This window comes from Geotrypetes seraphini, chromosome 1 (genome assembly GCF_902459505.1).
Source record: "Geotrypetes seraphini chromosome 1, aGeoSer1.1, whole genome shotgun sequence".
Taxonomy (NCBI): domain Eukaryota; kingdom Metazoa; phylum Chordata; class Amphibia; order Gymnophiona; family Dermophiidae; genus Geotrypetes; species Geotrypetes seraphini.
This window is the reverse complement of record NC_047084.1, coordinates 359,234,333-359,260,073: the sequence shown is the minus strand read 5'-3', so window position 1 is coordinate 359,260,073 and position 25,741 is coordinate 359,234,333. Positions and strand designations below refer to the sequence as shown.

At 47.5% G+C, this 25,741-nt stretch overlaps 1 protein-coding gene across 2 annotated transcripts in view; it reads right to left on the bottom strand.

Annotated features, from left to right (window-relative positions):
• Positions 1 to 25,741, bottom strand: part of ARHGAP24 (Rho GTPase activating protein 24) — an 833,428-nt gene that overhangs the window by 434,950 nt on the left and 372,737 nt on the right. For both annotated transcript variants that reach the window (XM_033914713.1, XM_033914704.1), the window contains exon 3: positions 17,247 to 17,334. In XM_033914713.1, coding sequence (XP_033770604.1) covers positions 17,247 to 17,334 — 88 coding nt within the window. The remainder of the gene's footprint in view (positions 1 to 17,246; positions 17,335 to 25,741) is intronic.

Here is a 25,741-nt window from a genome sequence, read left to right as displayed (position 1 = left end):
TCTTGCCCGGCCGACTCCCCGACGTCCGATACATCCCCCCCCCCCCCGGCAGGACCACTCGCACCCCCACCCCGAAGGACCGCCGACTTCCCGACAATATCGGGCCAGAAGGGAGCCCAAACCCTCCTGGCCACGGCGACCCCCTAACCCCACCCCGCACTACATTACGGGCAGGAGGGATCCCAGGCCCTCCTGCCCTCGACGCAAACCCCCCTCCCCCCCCAACGACCGTCCCCCCCCAAGAACCTCCGACCGCCCCCCCAGCCGACCCGCGACCCCCCTGGCCGACCCCCACGACCCCCCCACCCCCCTTCCCCGTACCTTTGGAAGTTGGCCGGACAGACGGGAGCCAAACCCGCCTGTCCGGCAGGCAGCCAACGAAGGAATGAGGCCGGATTGGCCCATCCGTCCTAAAGCTCCGCCTACTGGTGGGGCCTAAGGCGCGTGGGCCAATCAGAATAGGCCCTGGAGCCTTAGGTCCCACCTGGGGGCGCGGCCTGAGGCACATGGTCGGGTTGGGCCCATGTGCCTCAGGCCGCGCCCCCAGGTGGGACCTAAGGCTCCAGGGCCTATTCTGATTGGCCCACGTGCCTTAGGCCCCACCAGTAGGCGGAGCTTTAGGACGGATGGGCCAATCCGGCCCCATTCCTTCGTTGGCTGCCTGCCGGACAGGCGGGTTTGGCCCCCGTCTGTCCGGCCCACTTCCAAAGGTACGGGGAAGGGGGGTGGGGGGGTCGTGGGGGTCGCCAGGGGGGTCGCGGGTCGGCTGGGGGAGCGGTCGGAGGTTCTTGGGGGGGGCGGTCGTTGGGGGGGAGGGGGGTTTGCGTCGAGGGCAGGAGGGCCTGGGATCCCTCCTGCCCGTAATGTAGTGCGGGGTGGGGTTAGGGGGTCGCCGTGGCCAGGAGGGTTTGGGCTCCCTTCTGGCCCAACTACCAAAGGTACGGGGAAGGGGGGTGGGGGGGTCGTGGGGGTCGCCAGGGGGGTCGCGGGTCGGCTGGGGGAGCGGTCGGAGGTTCTTGGGGGGGGCGGTCGTTGGGGGGGAGGGGGGTTTGCGTCGAGGGCAGGAGGGCCTGGGATCCCTCCTGCCCGTAATGTAGTGCGGGGTGGGGGTAGGGGGTCGCCGTGGCCAGGAGGGTTTGGGCTCCCTCCTGGCCCGATATTGTCGGGGAGTCGGCGGTCCTTCGGGGTGGGGGTGCGAATGGTCCTGCCGGGGGGGGGGGATGAATCGGACGTCGGGGGGGGGGTGAACGGAGAGTCGGGATAGCGCACGGAGAGGCGGGGCAGTGCACGGAAGTCAGGGGGGTGAACGGAGAGTCGGGACAGCGCACGGAAAGTCAGGGCAGTGCACGGAAGTCAGGGGGGGTGAACGGAGAGTCGGGACAGCGCACGGAAAGTCAGGGCAGTGCATGGAAGTCAGGGGGGGGTGAACGGAGAGTCGGGACAGCGCACGGAGAGGCGGGGCAGTGCACGGAAGTCAGGGGGGTGAACGGAGAGTCGGGACAGCGCACGGAAAGTCAGGGCAGTGCACGGAAGTCAGGGGGGGTGAACGGAGAGTCGGGACAGCGCACGGAAAGTCAGGGCAGTGCATGGAAGTCAGGGGGGGGTGAACGGAGAGTCGGGACAGCGCACGGAGAGGCGGGGCAGTGCACGGAAGTCAGGGGGGTGAACGGAGAGTCGGGACAGCGCACGGAGAGGCGGGGCAGTGCACGGAAGTCAGGGGGGTGAACGGAGAGTCGGGCAGCATGCGCGGTATAATCGTGAGCGCGTTATACCAAAGTTTTTGTGCTTATCATCGTGATTTCTGCGCGCTATACACGTGTGCGCGTTTTATACGGGTGCGTGTTATTTGCGTGAAAATACGGTAATTAGCTTCCTGCAGTGAAAGAAAAGGGAGTAGTTTTCTCAAAGGAGGGGAGCCATCTCCAAAAGCAGTTGGAGAGCCAGCATCAGAGTACACACCTGCACCTGACCCAGCAAGTCAGAGCCAGTCATCAGGTTGCAAGCCACAGATTTCAAGCCCAGAGAATCAGGAAGCCATAGTCTACCTCCTGGCTACCAGCCCAGGCAGAGGTTGGTGAGATAGAAGCCACAGAGAATGGTGAGTCTGTGTTTGGGCAAGACACTGAGATGACTGATGAAGACCTTGCTTATAATATGGAGATAGAAGAAACAGAGGTGCCCATTATAGAAGAAATGGAAATAGCTAATCTTTTCTGGTTAAAGAAAGCTGGGTTAAAATTTTGACTGTGTACTAGATTAAAAGAAGGCTGAATTTTTGTTAGAAGTTTGTTTACAGTTGGGACAAGTTTTTTTTTTCTCTTTTGAGCTAGTGGGCTTGGAACTGACAATTGTTTGTGTTTTGAATGCTGCAATGATATACCAGGTGATACAAACCTGGAAAAGCCTGTTTGAAAGTTTGCTTTTGCTTTTGATCAATAAATTATACCAGGAAATTGCACCTCTGTCATTGGACCTGTTTTTTTATTAGTCCAATACCAAGCTACCAATAGACCCTCACATAACTGCTCGGCTGAGGTTATGTGTGAACTGGGTAAGGCCACTTGCTGAGCCCAGCTTGGCCGCGCCTGCATGCCAAAGCAGCTCCTGATTGGTGTAGCCTGACTTTACTACAGGAAAAGGTGGTCGGAGCAGACCGCGAGTGATTTTCTTTACCTGCCCGGTGCTCCAGCTACCCTCTCCTGCCTCTCCAGCTGCCCTCTCCTGCCTCTCCAGCTGCCCTCTCCTGTCTCCTCTGCCTTTTGACAGGCGAATGCAGTTTTTCAAAATTTGCGGGGTTCCTGCAACGGAAGCCCTGCAAATTTAAGGGGAGTACTGTATTCGTCTATTTATGAGATTTGTATGGATTTCCCCTACATTTTAATAATAATAATAATTTATTTTCTTGTATACTGCCCCACCAACAGTTCTAAGCGGTTCACAACAAAGGAACTGAGACATTTCAGTAAAAATACAATTTCAAAAACACAAATACATAAATACAACATCAGTTAAATACAACATAAGTTAAAAGGTATAATTAAAAAACATATCCTAATAAAACTATCATAAATATGCAATTAAGAATCAACATTCTTGTTTATCAAATAGGTGAGTTTTCAATAATTTTCTAAATGTAAGATAAGAATAAGATTGGGCAATCAAAGGACTCATCCAGGAGTTCATCTTCCCCGCCTGATATTCTAATGTCCTGTCCAAAAAGATTTTGTAGCAACAGGCCCTTGGGGTAGGGAAAATGAGCCTACCCGAATTTCTGGTACATTTTTTTGAATGAAACTATTTCAGGTAAAATACCAAATAAGAGGGTAATAAACCAAAGAGAACCTTATAACAAATACACCCAAACTTAAAAAATACTCTGGCCTCAAAAGGCAGCCAATGTAGTCTGGTGTAAAAAGGACTGATATGATCATATTTCCTAAGACCAAAGATCAAACAGATTGCAGCATTCTGAACTAGTCGAAGTCTTAATAAAGTCTTTTTTGGTAGCTCAAATAAACAATATTACAGTAATCCAAGGTAGACAGCACAGTAGAATAGACCAACAACTGGAAGGACTCTATATCAAAATATTTCTTAATGGTCCTCAATTTCCACAATATTGCGTAACATTTTTTAATTAACAAATCCGTATGCTTCCTAAAAGTTAAACTACGATCAAGAGTTATTCCCAGAATTTTCAAATTTGGCACTATCTCAAAACTTTGACCTTTCAGTTCAATAGTTTCCTGGATTTTTTTCATTAGGGCTAGCTAAAAAAATCTTAGTGTTTTCAGAATTAAGCTTCAACCTGAACTGCAACATCCACAGTTCCAAAACGTTTGAAATTTGAGTAATCAACTAATTTGAGACAAGATAACAATATGGTAATATCATCTGCGTATATGCAAACATCACATTTAAACTTTGAAGTAAACACGCCAAGGAAACTAAATATATGTTAAATAATGTTGGAGATAAAGGAGAACCCTACGGACTTCCACGCCGCTTAGAAATTTGATAAGCGGGATATCAAATTTTAATAAACTTGAAACTTAAATGCTCCAATGCCGCTCCAATGCTCATAGGAATTCGATGAACACTGGAGTAGTGTCGGAGCATTTAGCGCTCCAGGCTGATAAGTTGGGTTACTAACTTTAGGCGCCTATTTATTTAGGTGCCTCCTACAGAATTTGTCTCTCTGAGAGGAGCATGGATAGGTCGAGGCATTCCCTAAAAATGTGTGTAAATCCTCGCTCTCTCAAGCTGCATAACAGTTTGGTCATACGGTATTCATCACATCACTTTCTGGATGTTGTGGTGCCGGCATCAGCGTGCCATTCTTAAGTTTTAACTTTCACCTTGCACGCTAGTTTCTCCGTAGTACGTGTTCTGCACTTAAGACGGCCATGGTATTTTCAACTATCTTTCTCTAGTGCAGACATCATTTGCTATTCAGATGCGTTTATTCATTTAATTGATTGTATCTTTAGGTTTTACTACTAGTCCTACACATATTGTAATCGTGTTTATATAACCTGTTCAGGTATGTTCTATTTATTACCATGAAAGAATTATTACTTTACAATCAGTTTTTACCTGTTTTCAATATCATTATTATTTAGTTTTATGCGCATTGCTTCATTCATTCCTGTTTATTTTAAATGGCTATCTTTGGGGTCCTTTTACTAAGGCGCCCTAACCGATTTAGCACGCGCAAACTGATTCAGCACGCGCTAATCGATTTAACGTGTGGTAAATGTTAAGGCGCCCAGAGAATATAATGGCCGCCGTAACATTTAGGGCCTGTTTTACAAAGCCGCGCTAGCGGCTGCCGCGTTGCATCAGCCCCGAAGTCCTTTAGTATAAATCATGTTTTATTGGCACATCAGCAGTAAATACACAATACAGCACGACAGTACAACAAGGTCGCGAACACCAAACGTACCATCAAACACATTTTCACCCCAACCAAAGAATCCCCCCAATCCCCACCCACTCCAAAGCCCAAACCCCCACCCCAACCCAAACCCACACCATGAGACCCAATCCATACCCAAAACCCCAGCAAGAAAGGATTATGCTGAGCAAGCTGTTTGCTTATGCCGCTCAGCACATATCAAACAAAACAAGAGAACCAAATCCCATCCTCCCACCCACAATGTGTAATCCCACCCTACCCACCGAACTCCACATACTTCCAACCACTCATACCCACCATTCACACTCACCCAAACATCCACCCACCAACCCGGGGAAAACAGCTGAGAGCATAAGGTATCAGCAACAGAGTGAATTTAAGACCAGACTTCTGGCCCTAGGGGAAAGCAAGGAAATGTAGGGGTCCCAGGTCTGCAGGAAAATCTTCGACCGCCTGACAGATAATCGAGCATGGCGCTGCTCCAAGAGCATCAAATTATGAAAACGATTCCTCCAAGCCCAGTAAGCAGGCGCTATGTCTTGCGTCCAAACGCTAAGAATGACCTTCTTTCCTATAACAGCGCCTTTCCGGATCAGCAACCGATGTCTCCGAGCAGGCACTCGCAAAGATTCATATCTATCCAAAAGCAAGCCTACCGGAGACATCGGAATAGCGTGACCAACCAGCCGCTCCAAAAAGCGGAGTATGGCTCTCCAAAAGACTTTCACTCGAGGGCATCCCCAAAATGCATGAAAAAAGGAGTTGCACCCCAGTGTACACTTAGGGCAGATTGGAGAAGAAATGCCCCCAACCTTGTGGACCTGCTCTTGGGAAAAATACGCTCGATAAACCACTCGAAATTGGCATTCCCTCAGTTCTGCACTAATAGAAATAGAAGAGATACGACCAATAAGGGAAGGAAAGTTCAAGGACTCACCAGGTATGCCCAGATCTCTACCCCAGCGGTTCTCCAAAGCCGTATAAGACTTCTGAGGAGTAAGCCGCCGCAAAGCCCCATGCAACGCAGACACCGTCAAGCCACAAGCATGAAATTGGGCAAAAAATAGACGAAATTGGTTACCCAATCGAAACCGTAAGCCCGGGCGCGCCAAGGACCTCACATAATGATGAATTTGCCAATACGCAAACAGACCTCCCACACCCAAGGAATGAAGCATGGGAAAGTCTCCCCAAGGTCTTATCGCCCCCTCCTCATCCAATAAATGCTCAAGAAGAAGAAAACCCTCTCCAGTCCATCGCACAAAGACCGAGTTATCACAGCCAGGCAGAAACTGCGGATTCCCCCGTATAGACAACTGATCCGAAACTTGATGGTCCCCCCCCCAGCAACCCGACCAATGCCTTCCAAGAAAAACGCCACGACCGAAGGATGAAACTAGATCGGAACGCGGGGGGCAAGAGGCGAACAGGTAACTGAGACAACGAAAACAAGTGCCAAGGAGAGAAAAGAGCATTTTCAAAGTCCCGAATAAGATAGTCATCACTCCGTAAGCACCAGTCTCCCAAAAATCGCAGCAAGCAAGCCAGATTATAGAGGCCGATATCCGGGAGTCCCACACCACCGATCCTTCCCGAGCCGAACAGATAAGAGATCGATATCTGAGACTTCTTGCCTTGCCAGAGGAATCGGGTCAGCTGCCTATGAAGCCGTTGAAGATCGTTACGACGAAGACAAAGAGGCAGCAACTGGAGTACATACAACCAGCGGGGAAAAATAACCATCTTATACAAATGAACCCTACCATAAAAAGAGAGAGGCAGAGACATCCACTTTGCAAAACAACCCTCCGTAGCGGCCAACAACGCATCTACATTAGCACGATATAACCGTCCCACACAGCTCGTGAGTTGCACTCCCAAATATTTGAATACACCATCCGCCCACCTTAAAGGAAACTGCCCCGGCCACTCCAAGCGCACCGCCTCGGCAGTAGCTAATGCCAAAGATTTATCATAATTCAATTGGAAGCCCGAAAAATCGCCATACTCCATAAAAAGCGACATAAGAGCAGGAAAGGATTCCCACGGGGAGGTCAAATGAACCAACAAATCGTCTGCAAATGCCGATATCTTAAACTCTCGGCCGCCGAGAGAAACACCCCGAACCGCCGGATTAGCAGAGATTTCGCGAATTAAGGGATCCAAGGTGAGCACGAAAAGAAGAGGAGACAAGGGGCATCCTTGTCTAGTACCCCGCTGAATTGGAAACACCGCCGAAGAAACTCCATTAACCAGCACCCTGGCCTGCGGATCATGATATAACGCAGCCACCGCATCACTAAAGAAACCTCCCATACCATAATGTTGAAGAGTACAAAACAAAAAATCCCACAAAACCCTATCAAAGGCCTTATGGGCATCAAAACTGACCAACAAAGAAGAAACCTGCTCCCGCTCCACCCACTCCAGCGAAGCCAGTATAGTACGTAAATTGCGAGTGGACGACCGACCTTTGACGAACCCAACTTGAGGCTCCGCCACCAGTGAGGGCAAAATACCCGCCAACCAGTTGGCCAACAATTTAGCAAAGAATTTAGCTTCAGCATTCAACAAGGATATGGGGCGATACGAGGAGGCCCTTAATGGGTCTTTGCCGGGCTTAAGCAAAACCACAATCTGAGCAACCCGAAGAGAGGGCGGGAGAGCCCCATCGCGTACCGCAGTGTTAAACACATCAACCAGAACTGGGGCCACGTCCGCAAGTAGAAGTCTATAGAATTCACTGCGAAAGCCATCGGGCCCCGCCGCCTTCTGCAGCGGAGAACTACCAAGAACCAGCGATAGTTCTTCAACTGTAAAAGGAGCCTGCAAACGCGCATTCTGAACGTCTGTCACCACCGGATGAGAGATCTGATCCAAATAAAGATCACCCGCCAACGAAGAAACCGGTGGAGCAGCATACAACTCCTGGAAATAATGGTGAAACACCGCCGCCATATCCTCATCCTTGTGGACCAAACCACCATCAGCCCGGCGGAGATGGAGAATTGGGGAAAACCCCTTAGCACGTCGAATCAAATTTGCCAAAAGCTTACCGCTCTTATTAGCATGCAAATACAGTTGAAATTTATAGTATGCCAAAGACTTCATAGCCCGATCATGTAATAGTTCCCGCAACGACAACTGCGAAGCCAATAATAACGCTCTATTGATTCCGGTGGGATGAGCCCCATAGCGGCGACGATCATCCTGAACCTGGCGCTCCAACCGGAGCACCTGACGGTCGCGCCTTTTTTTCTTTCGGCTAGAGTAAGCAATGATCTCACCCCGCAACACCACTTTAGCAGCCTCCCAGTAAAGAAAGGAGTCACCCCTATGAGACGCATTATGAAAAGCATAGTCCTTCCATTTATCTACCAAGAAAGCATGAAACTCCTGATCAGAATAGAGCGAGAGAGGAAACCGCCAATGAAAGCCCCCAGGGGTATCTCCAGGAAACTCTAAAATAAGAACAATCATAGCATGATCCGAAACATCATATCCTCCAATCTAGAGAGCTGCACGGGAACGGGGATGACGGGAATCCCGCGGGACCCGCGGGGATCCCGCGGGTTCCCCCTTTGGGTCACGGGGATCCCGTGGGGATGCCCCCTAGGGTCGCGGGGATCCCGTGGGGACGCCCCCTAGGGTCGCGGGGATCCCGTGGGGACGCCTCCGAGGGTAGCGGGGTTCCTGCGGGGTTGGATCGCAGCGGGGTTGGTCGAGCCGCGAGGGTAGTCTCCTTCTCCTTACCTGCCCTGTCGCAGCACACATCCGAACGGAAATCTTCCCGATGTCAGCGCTGACGTCGGAGGGAGGGCTTAAGCAAAGCCCTCCCTTCCTCCGACGTCAGCGCTGACATCAGGAAGACTTCCGGTCGGCTGTGTGCGGCTGCGGCAGGGCAGGTAGGAAGAAGGCAATGGCGAACGAAAGAGGGGGGAGGGGGCGGTCCGCCCCGAAGAATGTGCACAGCCGGTCAGGTCCCCCGATCGACCGACAACAGGCCCGGCCGACAAACCTCCCTGCCCTGTAGCCGCGAATCTAAATTACCTCTTACAGCAGCTTCACTACTCCAGCTGCTGTAAGAAGGTAATTTAGATCGCGGCTACAGGACAGGGAGATTTGTCCGACCGGGCCTGTTCTGTTGTCGGTCGGGTGCAAAAGCGCCACAAAGGTGGAGGCAGGGAGGGAGGAAAGGTGGAGTGGAAAAGAAAAGACGCTTAAGGGGGGAGAAGGCCGCTGAAAGTACTGGGGAAGACAAAGGGGTGGAAAAGAACGCTGAAAGGACATGGGGTAAACGGGAGGAAGGGGGGGGGAAGGACCCTGAAAGCACTGGGGAAGACAAAGGGGGGAGAAGGCCGCTGAAAGGACATGGGGAAGGCAGAGAGGGGAGAAGGCCGCTGAAAGGACATGGGGAAGGCAGAGAGGGGAGAAGGATGCTGCCTGACAGGACATGGGAAAGATGGTGGGGGAGAAGGACACTGAAAGGAAATGGGGAAGAGGGAATGGGAAGAAGACGCTGGCAGGGAAGAAGACAGAGGTGCCAGACTATGGGGGGAGCGGAGGGAAAAAGATGGGTGCCAGACCAATTTGGGAGGGGGGAGAAAGGGAGAGGCACAGTAACAGAGCAAATGGAAGACGCAGAAGGAAGAGAGACAGTGGATGGAAGGAACTGAATGAGAACATGAGGAAAGCAGAAACCAGGCAATAAAGGTAGGAAAAAATTTTTTTTTTTTTTTTTTTTTTTGCTTAAGGATAAAGTAGTATATTAGTTGTGTTGATAAAAATTTATAAACATTAGAGGCTCTGGTAGAAACCCGTTTACAAAGTATGTATTCTTCCCAATTAATATTTCCAAATTAATAAAGTCTTTTTGCTTATTTTTAAATGGGTTTCTACCAGAGCCTTTAATTCAGTAGCATAATTAAATGAAATAACTATTTCTGTAGTTTATAGTGACGGGCGGGGACGTAGGGGATTCCTCGCGGGGACATAGGGGATTCCTCGCGGGGACGGGCGGGGACGGAGGGGATTCCTCGCGGGGACGGAAGGGATTCCTCGCGGGGACGGGTGGGGACGGAGGGATTCCTCGCGGGGACGGGTGGGGACGGGTGGGACTTTGGCGGGGACGGGTGGGATTTCTGTCCCCGCGCAACTCTCTACTCCAATCTTCGCCGAGCTCACCTGCGAAAACAGGGAGTCCGTGAGCAACCAATAATCAATACGGGACTGCGTTGCATGGGCACTAGATGTATGAGTGTAGTCGCGGTCTCCAGGATGTAACACCCGCCACACATCAATCAAAGACATAGAAGAGGCAAATAAGGGAAGGCCTCTATTCGGGGCATACCTGTCGTGAGGAAGGGGATTAGATTTGTCAATAGTGGGATCAAAAGCTTGATTAAAATCCCCACCCAACACCACTGGAAGGTCCTGATGAAGGAGTCTGGTGAGTGAACGCATAAAGGACCCATCCCAAGTGTTAGGATCATATATATTACACAAGAGCAAATCCTGCCTATTAAGTGTCACTTTAGCTACCAGATAACGTCCCTGCGGGTCAGACCATACCTTATGGGTAGTCAAATGCAGACCCTTACGACATAAGATGACCACCCCCGCCTTCCGGTGCAGACCCGAAGACTCCAAGATCTCGCCAACCCACCACCGGCAGAGTTTAACATGTTCCGCAGAAGAGAGGTGGGTCTCCTGCAAAAATGCTATATCCGCCTTTTGTCGATTCAATGCACTAAGAATTTTTTGGCGTTTAACAGGAGATGTGATACCATGGACATTCCAGGAGATAAACTTAATTACCATGAGTATGAAAAGCTAAGATAAAAAGAAAGATAGCTGAATAGACAACCGGGGGAACCGTCCCAGCCAGCGGCTCCTTCCCGGAGCAAAAATTCACCCATAGTCCAAAAAAAAACACAAACACAACCAAACACCAATACCCCGGGTCCCACAACCACCTCCAGTCACACCCAAACACACCCTTCCAAACACTCCACACATACAAACCCCCCTCCCAAGCCCAGCCCCCAACCACCCAGCAGCCCCCAACCCCCCCAACAACCTCCCAATCTCCAACCCCCAAATTCTCATGTACAGATCTGGGAGAAACCCAGATACCAGTCACGCTGAAAAGCCCTCCCGAGCCCACCCCCCAACTTCCAGATAAACTAAACACTAACCCACGAAGAAGAAGTACTGGAAATAGACTAAAGAAATACCTCAACAAATAAAATAAGAATGAACCATTACTGCGGAGGAACAGGCAGCTATGCGGGGAAACTGTCCCAATATAAACCGCAAAGAATACAACATATCAGTAAATAAAATAAAAAAATCCCCCTTATGCTGAGAGAGAACAAAACGAGAAACTATGTCAAAAGCAGAAGGGGGCACCATGGCAGGAAAGCAGGCCATCCCCCACGGGGGAACAGCGCCATATAATCCAATACACAGGCAAACAAGAACAGCAGAAACAAAACCAAAGGGCTGGAGTCCGCGGACATGGGTCAGGCAGAGAAGATGGCAGCAGCTCCCAAAACTCCAGCACCACCGCCCCACCGGCAGCCCATGGCAAAGTCCAAGGCTGCTTGCTAGCAGCAGCAAAACAGCAAGAGAGCCAGCCCAGTACAGTCCAGAAACCAGAAACTAGGAAACAGAGGACGATCAGGGGCTAGGCGCCGCTCCCGCCAGACGTTGCACATAAGCCAAGGCATCGGCTGCAGAGTCATAAAAGTGAGAGCGACCCTCATGTTGAACTTTGAGGCGTGCAGGATAGAGAAGCGCGAACTGGATGTGCCGCTCATGGAGTTGACGACAAACAGCGGCAAACTCCTTTCTCCGGGCAGCCAATTGAACCGAGAAGTCCTGGAAGCACAAAATCTTCTGGTTTTCATAGGTGAGGGGGCCTTTCGCCCGAATAGCCCGCAGGATCTCCACCTTGTGGGCATAATTCAACACCTTGAAGATTACCACCCTAGGACGGGTAGCATCCTGGCGGCGAACTCCCAGACGGTGCGCTCTCTCAATCCGCAGGGGCCCCGCAGTCGAAGGAAGCTGAAGAGACTGCACCAGCCAGGATTCCAGAAAGGAATGCAGCTGCCCATCCAACACCGACTCGGGAACGCCAACAAGTCGCAAATTGCTGCGCCTGGAGCGATTCTCCAGGTCCTCCACCTTGAGTTCCAGCTGCCGTATTTTTGAGTCCGCCGCCGTCTGGGCCTCCCGAGACTGCCCAGCCGAGTCCTCCAAATCGGACACCCTTTGCTGAAAGGAACCAAACTCCGCTCTAAGATGGCTCACAGAATCATCCAATCCATCCATTTTGACAGAGAGCTTTTGGAGCTGGGAGGTAAGGGTGTCTTGAATCGCTGCCCGCACCTCCGTGATAATATCCGCCACCCACTCAGAGCGTGGTGAAGAAGGAGACACGAGGGCCGGTTCCGCCATCTTGGAGTCAGCAACCCGAGGCTTCTCCCGATCCTTGCGGGTCACTTTAGCAGCCATAGCTCCCCAAAAAGAGAGCACGAAACGTTGCAGGGACTTCCCCTCCGAAACCGGAAGTCGGGGAAAGCAAACTGCGCCGATAGCAACGCCGGCAGAGCACAGGAAAAGCGAGCGGGCCCGGGAGCTCCCTTCACGCGCGTCGGCTCACCAAGACGGCATCACGTGACCCTCCAGCCCCGAAGTCCTTTAAATCTCTATGGGCTTCAGGGCTGTTACCGTGCTGCAGCCGCTTGCACGGCTTTGTAAAACAGGCCTTTAGTGCACGCTACTCTTTAGCACGCTCTAAATCAAATAGCGCACGCTAAATCAGTGTGCGTGCGCTAAATCGGTGAGCATGACTTAGTAAAAGGACCCCTTTATTTTTATTTTTATATTTATATTGATAATGTTCCATCTTTTGAATGTAATTTTTTTAAATATACATAGCCATTTTATATGTTTATTAATATATGATGAATTTTTTAATTTTTATATATTTTTATACATATATTAATAATGTCTCATGTTGTCTTGTTTTTATGATATAAAGACTTATGGTTCTGTCATGTTTCAGCTGCTTTTGTCCCCTGAAGAAGGCAGTCTTTCTGCCGAAACCAGGATCCTTGTTGGGGCTACATTTACATTAATAAATATCTTGGTTATGTTAAAGACATCAGCTTGGCCTCCTTTCTCTTGTGTTGCTTTGTAAATCCTCACTCCCATTATGCTCTATTCTATAAACGGTGCCCAACTCAGAGAACCATGAATAGAATAGCACTTAGGCTATAAACCAGGGGTGCCCAACCTTTTGGCTTCCCTGGGCCGCATGGGCCGAAAAAAATGTTTCTGGGGCCGCACAAATGCGTAAACGCTGCAGCAAGACAGAGGAGGGAGCCGGCAAGATGGTAAACACCTGGGGGCAGCAGAGGAAAACACAGCATCGCCCTCGACCGGGGCCGCACAAAATACTTCACGGGGCCGCAGGTTGGACACCCCTGCTATAAATGATGTCTCACACGTAGGCACCATGGAGTGCATCAATCATAAGTTAGGTGTAGTTTATAGAATCGTGCCTAGTGGCGCCTAAAGTGGGCTTCAGCCCCGGTAGATGTTGAAACCTTAAGTGCCCTTTATTTAAACCAGGGTTTTCTTGGCCTAAATGAGTGCCTAAGTTAAAAAAACACAAAACACCCCAAATCTGCCCCTAACCATGCCTATTTGATGGCAGGTGCCTTGGAGTAGATGCCTACCTCGAAGTGGTAGGTGACTAACAAGTTAGGTGCTTACCATCTAATTAATTGTGATTTAACCCTTTATTTGGCATTGTTGCTCAGAAGCAACAGGTATTTCTATGGGTCTTATGGGAGATCTGCATCTCCAAATGGCTGCTACCTTGGCACTGTTGTCCTCGCTCAACATCAAGTTACGTATAGCAGCCATTTCACCATCTGCCAATTAAAGGGTTAATTGTTTTCTAATTGTAATTTTCAATTAACCGTGCCGATTAAGGCTTATTAAACAATTAAGTTAGGCACCTAGATTGACTAAGGGCTCCTTTTACTAAGCTGCGCTAGCGGTTTTAGCGCATGCTTAGCGCACACTAAATTGCCGCGTGCGCTAGGCGCTAATGCCGCCATTGGGCTGGCATTAGTTTTTACGTGTAGCCTGGGGGTTAGCATGCGCTAATTGGCAGTGCGCGCTAAAAATGCTATCGCACCTTAGTAAAAGGAGCCCTAAGTGCACCAATCTAGACGCCTAACTTTAAGCATCTTTTATGGGATCAGGGCCCAGAGCTTATTTTTTTTTGACACCCAAATCTGGGCACTTTTTACTGAATCTAGTCCCATGTCTCCATCTTCGTAGCTGCTACCTAAATGCAATGAAAACTGCTCTGCATAATAAATTACAGAATGTGTACTGAAGAAGCAAAAAAGAAAAACCCCAAACCAAACAAAAATAAAAGAAACAAAAGATGAAACAAAGAAAACAAAAATCACTGACCCTCCAACACAGCTAAAATCTTAATAGTCTGCACAGTCACTGCATCTGAAATGAACTGCTGTTTTCCAGTACTATCACAAACCTCAGATCAGCTTTTGTTAAGCTCTGGGGTCCTTTTACTAAGGTACGCTAACAGATGGCACGGACTAACGATTAATGAGTGTTAAATGCTATGTAGACCATGGTTCATAGACAACCCCGCGAAAGACAAAGGCGCGCGCCGACAACTGAGCGCAAGACGGAGGCACGCGCCGAAGAAAATTACAGTTTTTAGGGGCTCCGACAGGGGGTTTTGTTGGGGAGCCCCCCCAGTTTACTTAATAGAGATCGCGCCGGTGTTGTGGGGGGTTTGGGGTGTTGTAACCCTCCACATTTTACTGTAAACTTAACTTTTTCCCTAAAAACAGGGAAAAAGTGAAGTTTTCAGTAAAATGTGGGGGGTTACAACCCCCCAAATCCCCCACAATGCCCCCACAACGCGGCGCAATCTCTATTAAGTAAATTGGGGGGGGTTCCCCCCACACCCCCCCCCGTCGGTGCCCTAAAAACAGTAATTTCTCCACGCTGCGCTCAATTGTCTGCGCGCGCCTTTGTCCCAGCGCGCTTTTGACCTGACACCTTAGACCATTGTATATTTGCGGGCTGCATGACGCTTTAAGCAGGGAATTCATGAAGGGGTTCCAACCATTTTAGTGTGCCCTAAGGGGGAAATTCTAGAAACTGCACCTATATTTAGATGCTGATAGGCAACCTATCGGCACCTAAGCTAAGTAACAAATGCAGTTTAAAATGGCAAAAAACGGCACTGTTAAAGCTCTTACCGGTGCCTAAATAATATGCGTTGGAATCACGCCTAAATAGGCATTTAGGCCGCCGAACGCCACTATGAGCTTGACTAACACAAGAAGTGGTGTTAAGGTATCTAAAGCACCTACATAGGCATACTTCACGGCATATATAGGCACCAGAAATTTAGGCCCAGAAAACACAGGCAAACATTTCCGGTACTCATCTTTCATAGAAGCACAATTGTCTATAGCAGGGGTGCCCAAAAGGTTGATTGCGATCAACCAGTAGATCACAAAGGCAACGCAAATCTTTGCGTTCTTTTCTCCCTGCTTCCCTGATGCCAGGCCAGGCGCGTACAAGTGCCGGACCCACAGCTTTCCCCACCCCCAACGACAATTCTGACATTGGAGAGGAAGTTCCGGGCCAGCCAATCATTGCCTGGCTGGCCTGGAACTTCCTCTCCGATGTCAGAATTGATGTTGGGGGGAGGGAGGCTGTGGGCCCGGTGCTTGTACGTGCCTGGCCTGGCATCAGGGCAGCAAGAAGAAATCATCAGCAGTGGCTTGGGGGGGCAGAAAGAGAGACAGACAGACAGAAAGAAAGAAAGGAGGGGCAGGGAGAGAGAGAAAGAAAAAAAAGAAAGAAAGGGGGGCATGGAGAAAGAAAGAAAGAGAGGGAGGGGGAAATTTTGATTTGGATGGTATTGCCTTATATTGAAGAGTACCAGTATGACTGTTTATGTTTTGGGGTGGGGATTTGGCTATCTGGTGTATTTGCCATTGTGAAAATTCAATAAAACTTGTTAAAATAAAAATTAAAAAAGAAAGAAAGGGGAGGGGGCAGGAAGAGAGAAAGAAAGAAAGGAGAGCAGGGAGAGAGAAAGAAAGACAGAAAGAAAAAAAAAGGGGAGGGGGCAGAGAGAAAGGAAGAAAAGTTGGACACAGAGAGATGTTGGATGGGGAATGGAATGAGGTCTGGAGGCAGAAAGAAAAAAAGGCAGAAATAAATAAATATTGGATTTACAGTCAGAAGAAGGAAGTGCAATTCATGAACTCACCAGACAGCAAAGGTAGGAAAAATGATTTTATTTTAAATTTAGTGATTAAAATGTGTCCAAATTTATATCTGCTGTCTATATTTTGCACTATGGTCCCCTTTTACTAAACCGTGATAGCAGTTTTTAGTGCAGGGAGCCTATGAGCGTCGGGAGCAGCATGGGGCATTAAGCGCAGCTCCCTGTGCTAAAAACCGCTATTACGGTTTAGTAAAAGGGGAGGGGGTATATTTGTCTATTTTTGTATAGTTGTTAATGAGGTGACATTGCATATTTTAAAGTCATCTGCCTTGACCTTTTGGGAAACCCCCCTGAATATAAATGATAATTAACATTTTCTCTGCGTACAGTGTGCTTTGTGTTTTTTAAAATTTTATTGTTGGTAGATCATTTTGACTTGGTCATTTTAAAAGTAGCTCGCAAGCCAAGAAAGTGGTCTGGTCTATAGGGTGCTGTCACATGTTTGGTGGCCACTTTTTAGGCAGCCACTAATATTGGCTTCCTATAGAGATTCCGGTCCTAATGGGTTTCTTATCATTTAGCACATGCTAATTGTTGGCGCGTGCTCCAATGGTTAGCATGCACTAAATAGGTTAGTGCCACTTGATGAATTTCCCTCTAATTCATTTGTGCACAATAAATCCGTTAGTGTACCTTAATTAAAGGACCCTTCTGTGAGCTATGCAATAATTTTCCTCAAGCATGGCCCAGCACTTGTATGTGTGCAAGCAATAAGTAGGGGGAAAAAAAGAGAAATGCTACAAACCAGGTTTTAACGTAACACCTGCGCATACCCTGAATTTTATTCACATTGTTCTGTGATTAAAAAGTATCCAACCAGGTTTGTCTGTGTGAATCCCAAAAGTCAATTCATAGTTAATCAATATCCATCAGCAACCTTCTCCAGACTAAAGTCAAACTAGCTATTAATCACAGGTGATAACAGTGGGAAAGATACACAAAGTCTGCATGGGACGTTCTTACCTGGAACGACTTCAAAAAGAAATTTTCCTGGACTCTCTTCATTGCAGGGATGCTCAATAACTCTGTTTCCAGGCAGGAAAATAGTGCCCTAAATATAATGAAGAATAAAAGACAAATTAATTTCCGTAAAAGTTAAAACAAAATGACTCCTGTAAATGGAATAGATTGAATTATAGTTTCTGGTGGAATTCTTTATGTCATATATATAAAATGGAAAGGGTAATAGCTACACAGCAGGGGTATTTAAAAAAATTTCAAGATGTTTGGGAGCCTTTAACAAATTATTGTAATGAGTAAATACCTTTTTTCCCTTTAATTGTATATGTCCAAGGTTGGGGGAGGGGGAGGAGTAGATTTGGGTTTTTGTATAAGTATAAGGAATGTTAAGAAGGAATTTATTATATGCTTTTATGTGATTTAAAAATTGTTATGGAATGTGAGGGAGGGGGGAGATAAGTTTTTAAAATGGATTATTGTAGAATATTAAGTGTTGTATTTAAGTTAAAATGATATTATTTGCTGTCACGCTTATTATAAGTTTTAAAAAATGAATAAAGATTAAAAAACAAAAAACACAAAGGCCCTGATTCTCCAAAAGTGCGTCCCGATTTTAGGCAGCTGTAGGCGTCCTACAGCTGTCTAATCAGCCAATCGGGATGCACGTTTTTTTAAAAAAATGCTCCCCAGGCAGGCCGCCTATATTGAAGGCGAGGCCCGCAAGACACCTAGGCTCTGATTCTGTATAGGATAAGTATAGCGGCCGCGTCTACTTACAATGTAGACCAGCATTTTGCTGGCCTACATTTTAAGCTTCTCCTCTACTAGGGAGACGCGTAGGGCCGCCTAGCTTCGCCTAAGGCCCTTAGGCGAGCTTAGGCATCTTGCGGGTCTCCCTAGGCTCCCGGAGGCGCCTTCAGGCCTGCCTGGGGAGCATTTTTTTTAAAAAACGTGCATCCCGATTGGCTGATTAGACAGCTGTAGGACGTCTACAGCTGCCTAAAATCGGGACGCACTTTTAGAGAATCAGGGCCAAAATGACTAACATTGAATAACAATAAAAGTATACAGTAGATACAGAAATGTTTAAAAAGCAATTTTATTTGCTGCCTCAGGATTCCTTTTACTAAGGGCTCCTTTTATGAAGGTGCACTAGAGTTTTTAGCACACGCACACGATTAGCCTGCTTAAAAGGAGGCGGTAGCAGCTAGGGCACGCAGCATTTTAGCGCGCGCTAAAACCGCTAGCGCACCTTTGTAATAGGAGCCCTAAGCTGCAGTAAAATATGGCCTTTGCACACCCTTGAGTGTATTTTTCAAGTTTCAGTTTATTAAAATGTATTATCCTGCTTATCACACCGTTTTAAAATTTTATAAAATGAGGGATATGTATTATGGCCATTTTTACTTCAGTCAGAAAACAGCTGATTTTCCGTTTTCCCAATTAATGGCCAAGCGCTGATGTAGCCATTAGTATGCATCCATTAACAAAAAATTAGCACATTAGCACTTACCACCACCCATTTTGTAGGTGATAAGGCCAGTCGCTCGCTAATAGGTAGTGAATGGTAATGTCACTGCACTAATTGATTCAAACTGTCACATCCACTCTCTGACCTCAGACATGTCTCCTCTGAGAAAAATGTAGAAATTTTTTTTAGTGCATAGTTTGTGCACACATATTGGTATTTTAGCACAGCACACCTTAATACGTCCCGTGGTAAGCCCTTTTCATCTGTGGTAAGCATGCACAAGGACCTACTACAGCCAGTGATGTGGTAAGAGGGGCAAAACACCCCAGCCATCTTGGTAGGGGTGCTGTAATCTCTTCTGTCCCCCCAGCAGTAGGTCTTTAAAATGCATTTTCTCCCTCCACTCCGTACCTCTTCAAGTCTTCACTGGAAGTGAGTAGAAACTCCTTTCTGATACTCATGCTGGCCTCAGCAGTGACATCAGAGGGCAGGCTTAGCAGCATGAGCAGTGGGGGGGGGAATGCATTTAAGAAACCCACCACCAAGGGGATGCTGGGCACCTCTGCCCCCATCCTTCAGTTTGCCTCGCTATGCAGCTTAGTAAAAAAAAAAAAAAACCCTTAGGAAGATAGCAGGACTAGTGCATATATAGTACATGGAAAAGGCAGCGCAATCCCTATAATCATTAGAAAGGGCAAAATGTACTACTCGAAAGGGTCCAGAGAAGAGCAACTAAAATGGTTAAGGGGCTGGAGGAGTTGCCGTACAGTGAGAGATTGGAGAAACTGGGCCTCTTCTCCCTTGAAAAGAGGAGACTGAGAGGGGACATGATTGAAACGTTCAAAATACTGAAGGAAATAGACTTAGTAGATAAAACCAGATTGTTCACCCTCTCCAAGTAGGAAGAACGAGAGGGCACTCTCTAAAGTTGAAAGGGGATAGATTCCGTACAAACGTAAGGAAGTTCTTCTTTACCCAGAAAGTGGTGGAAAACTGGAACGCTCTTCTGGAGACTGTTATAAGGGAAAACACCCTTCAGGGATTCAAGACAAAGTTGGACAAGTTCCTGCTAAACTGGTACGTACGCAGGTGAGGCTGGACTCATTTAGAGCACTGGTCTTTGACCTGAGGGCCGCCGCGTGAGCGGGTTGCAGGGCACGATGGACCACTGATCTGCCCCAGCAGCGGCAATTCTTATGTTCTAATTTAACTGAAGAAATTAGAAAGTTAATGGTAGATACTCAGAAGTCTGGAAGAGAGCAGATGAAAGGAAAACAAGATTTTAAAATGATGCGTGTATAATCATCATGAATGCTGAGCTTTTAACAGTGGATGAATGTGGACTGGGACAGACGATGTGCTTGTATTAGAAATTTGCAATTAAATCGTGTTTTGTAAAATTTGCTTTTCTTCACTGTAACATGAGTAAGCTTTGAAGGAAATTCAATAGAGTCTGACATCATTAACTATAAATAATGAGATAGCTGTTTTCAGTAGTTAATTAGTAAATGAAAGATGTTGCTTTCAGGCACACTAGTTTTTTTACTTTTCAGAAGGTATATGCACATTTATTTATTTATTTTAGCATTTATATACCACTTATAGCCTAAACCCTCTTTTACTAAGGGCGCTATGCTTTTTAGTGCGCATTAAATATTAGCGTTTGCTAAACACGCGCTAAACGCTAACACGTGCATGTTATCCTATGGATACATTAGCAGTTAGCATACATGCGGATTTAGCATGCGCTAAACGTGTGCTAAAATGCTTAGCACACTTTAGTAAAAGAGGGCCTAAGTGGTTTACATTCAGGTACTCAAGCATTTTTCCCTATCTGTCCTTGTTGGCTCACACTCTACCTAATGTACCTGGGGCAATGGGGGGATTGGGTGACTTGCCCAGGGTCACAAGGAGCAGCATGGGATTTGAACCCACAACATCAGGGTGCTGAGGCTGTAGCTCTAACTACTGTGCCACACACTCCACCCCCTTTACATTCAGATTTATTGCAATATTGCCAGAAACAGCAAGTCTACAAAGAGTACCTAAATGTAGACGCCAATTGAGCACACTAATTTATAGAACAGGTACACTTATATGCACAAATGACATCACAAGCTGACATTTACATTAGAGAATGACACGGGGAAAAAATCTGTCCCCATCAATGCACCGTCCCCTTCACCATCCCGTCACCGCCATTCCCTTTGCCGCCCCATCACCGTCACTGCCATCCCCTTCACCGCCCCGTCACCGTCACTGTCATCTCATTCACCGCCCCGTCCCCGCAGCATCCATACAAGCCTCAGTACTGCAATATTTAGCTTATTCCTTCCTTATAAATCAAAGCTCTGGATGCTGAACTGGAGAAAGAGATGTTCAGCTGGCAGGCCTTTGTTTATACATTTTTATCAACACAACTAATATACTACTTTATCCTAAAGCAAAAAAAGAAAATAAATAGAATTTTTTTTCCTACCTTTGTTGTCTGGTTTCTGCTTTCCTCATCTTCTCATTCAATTCCTTCCATTCACTGTCTTCTCTCTGCACCATCCATTTGCTCTGTTACTGTGCCTCTCCCTTCACACGTCCCCCCCCCCAATTGGTCTGGCACCCATCTTCTTCCCTCCGCTCCCCCATAGTCTGGCATCTCTGTCTTCTTCATTCCAGCATCTTCTCCCCACTCTCTCTGCCTAATTTCCCAGCGTCTTCTCCCCACTCTCTCTGCCCCATTTCCCAGCATCTTCTCCCCACTCTCTCTTCCCCATTTCCCAGCGTCTTCTCCCCAATTTCTCTTCCCCATTTCCCAGCGTCTTCGCCCTACTCTCTCTTCCCCATTTCTCAGTATCTTCTTCCTACTCTCTCTTCCCCATTTCTAAGCGTCTTCTCCTCTCTCTTTCTTCCCCAGTTCCCTTCAAGCTGCTTCAGCATCTTCTACTCTCCATCCCCCCAGCACTCTTCGTGTGGTCCAGCAGCTCCCTCCCACCGGCCAGCCGTGCATCTCCCTCTCTCCCTCCCTTACCTTCTCTTGTGGTGAAACTGGCGATTTCTATAAGGCTATGCGCTGTATTACAGCTGAAGCCTTGAAGTCTCGTCACATTGCCTGTTGGAAAAGTCTCCTCCGATGCAACCAGAAACAGGAAGTTGCGTTGGAGGAGACTTTTCCAGCAGGCAACGCAACGCGACTTAAAGGCTCCAGCTGTAATACAGCGCATAGCCTTATAGAAATCACCAGTTTCGCCACAAGAGAAGGTAAGGGAAAGGGAGGGAGGGAGCTGCTGTACCGCGAAAGGTTCTGGGGGTGGGGGGATGGAGAGGAGAAGGTACAGTTTCGGCACAAGAGAAGGTAAGGGAAAGGGAGGGAAGGATGGAGATGCACGGCCGGCGGGAGAGAAGGTGCTGCTGGACCGCAGCCACAGGTAACCTGCTGAAACGGTGACCAAAAAAAAAAAAAAAAAAAGGTCACCGCGAGATTGGGGACAAGGCCATTCACCACTCTGTGGAGCGGTGAATGGTGAGCACACGCGGTGAACAAGCGCTGCTGGACCGCACGCTCCACAGGGCGGTGAATGGCCTTGTCCCCGATCTCGCGATGACCTTTTTTTTTTGGTCACCGTTTCAGCAGGTTACCTGAGGCTAGCCGTGAGTAACAACCACCGTGTCATTCTCTAATTTACATGTTGGGATCCGGAAGTTTTGCCCCCCACATTTTGTCCTGGATACATTTCAACCCTGGAATGTTGCCCCTACACTTTTCACCCCCAGGATGTTTTGCCCCTTTACATTTTGCCTCTGGGTACTTTTCGGCACCTTCACACCTTTCACCCTAGGACAGCTACTCATTATATTCCAGATTTTTTAAGGATATCTTAAAGTTTAGGGAGGTCCTGTCAGATGTGTTCACTATTCAGGAGGCTAGGATTGCCAATTGTCTGGATTTTTTCAGGATTCTGTAAAGTTGCACATTAGCTGTCTCAAAGCCAGAAGGATGGATAAGTGTGTGGATATTCTTCAGAGTTTAGCCCACTACAACTCTCTAAGATCTCCCCTTTCTAGTGCTGAGACTCTGTGTGACAGTGTGTACGTCTAGTCACAGGGAGCCAAATATCCCTAAGAGAAAATCCTCAGGGAAAGACAATGCCAGAAAATGAGCTGGGTGTAATGGTAATCCCCTAAACCACTTTGTAAAGTTAGGGTGAAAAGGGAGGCCCTGCCAGTGGGAAGTAGTAGGTGACAGGGTATATGGGAGGTGGCAGAGGTGGGCTATCCTTCAAACCACAAGTGACAGAATTCTGCAAAAAGTACTCATGGCAAAATGTGAAGGGGCAAAACATCCTGGTGGTAGAATTTGGAGGGATGAAACATCTTGGGGGCAAAAGGACTAGAGAAGTTTCAAGTTTATTTAAAATGTCTTATACCACCTAATCAAACCTTCTAGGCCAGGGGTGCCCACACTTTATGGGCTTGCAAGCTACTTTTATAATGACTAAGTCAAAATGATCTACCAACAATAAAATTTTAAAAAAAACACAAAGCACACTGAAAGGCAGAGAAAATGTTAATTATTCATATTCCGGGTTTTTTCAAAGAGGTCACGGCAGATGACTCTATGCAATGTCACCTCAGTAACAAAATACAAAAATAGACAAATACACCCCCTCCCTTTTTACTAAACCACAATAGTAGGTTTTAGCACAGGGAGTTACGCTGAATGCCTCGTGCTGCTCTCAATGCTCATAGGCTCCCTGCGCTAAAAAACGCTATTGCGGTTTAGTAAAAGGGAGCCATAGTGCAAAATATAGACAGCAGATATAAATTCTCAAAACCGACACATTTTGATCACTAAATTGAAAATAAAATCATTTTTCCTACCTTTGCTGTTTGGTGATTTCATGAGTCTCTGGTTGCACTTTCTTCTTCTGACTGTGCGCATCCAATCTTTCTTCCTTTCTTTCAGCCTCCTGTATGTTTCCTCTCCTCCAGACCTCATTCTGTCCCCCAACTTTTTCTTTCTGTCTCCCTGTTCCCCCTTCTTTCTGTCTCCCTGTCTGCCCCCTTTCTTTCTTTCTCCGTGCCCTCCCCCAAGCCACTCGGTTTGCTGCCACCGCCATCGGGGAACAGCCCCCAAGCCACCGCCGTCCCAAGCTTTCCCTGCAGAAGCGTCGCGCTGATCAGCATTCTGCTCCCTGACGTCAATTCTGACATAGGAGAGGAAGTTCCAGGCCAACAAGGCATTTCTCCTCATTCCATCCAGCCTGAGCTCCATCTCTCCTTGATCCAGCATTTCTCTTCTGTGTCTGTCAGAATTACCATTCCACCTATTTTCCAGCATCACCCTTCTTTGTGTCCATCTCACCTATATCCCTATCTCACCACTTTTTCAGAATCTTCATTTGTCTCTGTCCTTGTCTTTACCCCATGTTCACCATTTGCCCTTTCAATGTCTTTATCTCCCCCCCACACACACTTTTTCAGCATTACTTCTATGTCTCTATTTCACCTCCTCTTCATGTCCCCTCTGTATCTCTATACTTATTCAGTAGGTCCTGCTTACTCTTTCTCTTCTTTGTGTCACTATCTCCATTTTCAGCTTTCCCCCCTTTTCCTTTGTTAATGCACCCTGTAGCCAGAATCTTTCCACTCCGGCCCAGCCCAGTATGAAATATTTCCTTTTGTTTCCCTTCCCTCTCTCTTTCTTTCTCTCTTCTGCTCCCTCACCCACGAATCCTGCATCTGGCCCTCTCCCTTCTACCTGCACCTGGCAAAACCCCCCCCTGCTCTGCGGCTCTCTTAAGCAACTCGTCAGCAGCGGTGATCAAGACAAGCTGCCGACATCAAGGCCTTCCCTCTACGAGTCCCGCCTTTGTGGAAAAAGGAAGTTGAAACAAGCGGGACTCGCAGAGGGTAGGCCCCGACATCAGAAGCTTGTGTCGATCGCTGCTGCTGAGTTGCCAAAGAGAGCCGCGGAGCAGGGGGTGTGACCGGAAGCAGGTAGAAGGGAGAGGTTGCTGGAAGAGGTAGAAGTTCCGGAGTATGACACCGACCCGGGCCAGGATGATTTCTTTTTCAGGCTGTTGCTGCTGCCGCCGCCACCGCCACGCCACCACGACCCCCCCCATATGACAAAAACAGCCTAATGCCCGGCGTCGGTGTCTTTGACGTCGGGGAGAGGAAGGCTGATAGGCCCAGTAGATCAGGACGGCAACACGAGTCTATCACAGAGCCCGGGATGGGCTCTGCGATCGACTCACGTTGCCTTCCTGAGCTACCGGTCGATCGCGATCAACACGTTGGGCACCCCTGTTCTAGGCGGTGTACAAAAATGTTAAAAACCATCTATTGACTAAAATACAGTTTAAAAACACACAACAGCACTAGGGAAAATACTAACTTTAAAAGACTACAAAAAATAAATTTACAAACAGAGACAAAAGGGAAAGAAGGGCTAGAACTACAAAATGTAAAGAAAAAGAAAACATGTAAGGGGGGAAAAAAACAATAGGGAGGGGAGCATGGAGTAAGAATCCTTCTAGGTACTAGGTTGTCCTTAAAAGGACAGTTAGGTTTCAAAAGTATCGAGGAAGAGAAATGTCTTTAATTTTGACTTAAAGTCTGTTAGTGTAGGTAGTTTGGAATACTGTTCCAAAGAGAGGGGGTGCTAACAGAAAAAATTGTAGACCTTAATGTATTTATATGTTTCAGAGATGGAATAGTGAGAAGGTTTTGACTGTAGATCGTAAAGTCCTTGTAAGGGATAAGTAGGTTATTAATGAATTCTGGCTGGTTGTTTTCTCTGGTTTTAAATGTTAATAAAATAATTTTATAGGTGATTCTGTGTTGTATTGGCAACCAGTGAGCTTTACGTAAAAGAGGGATGACATGGTCATATTTTTTTGCATTAAATAAAATTTTTACTGCAGTGTTTTGTACTAATTGGAGTCTTCTTATTTCCTTTTTTGTTGTGCCTTTGAAGAGAGTGTTACAATAATTGATACATGAAATCACGAGAGTGGATCAAAATGTTCAG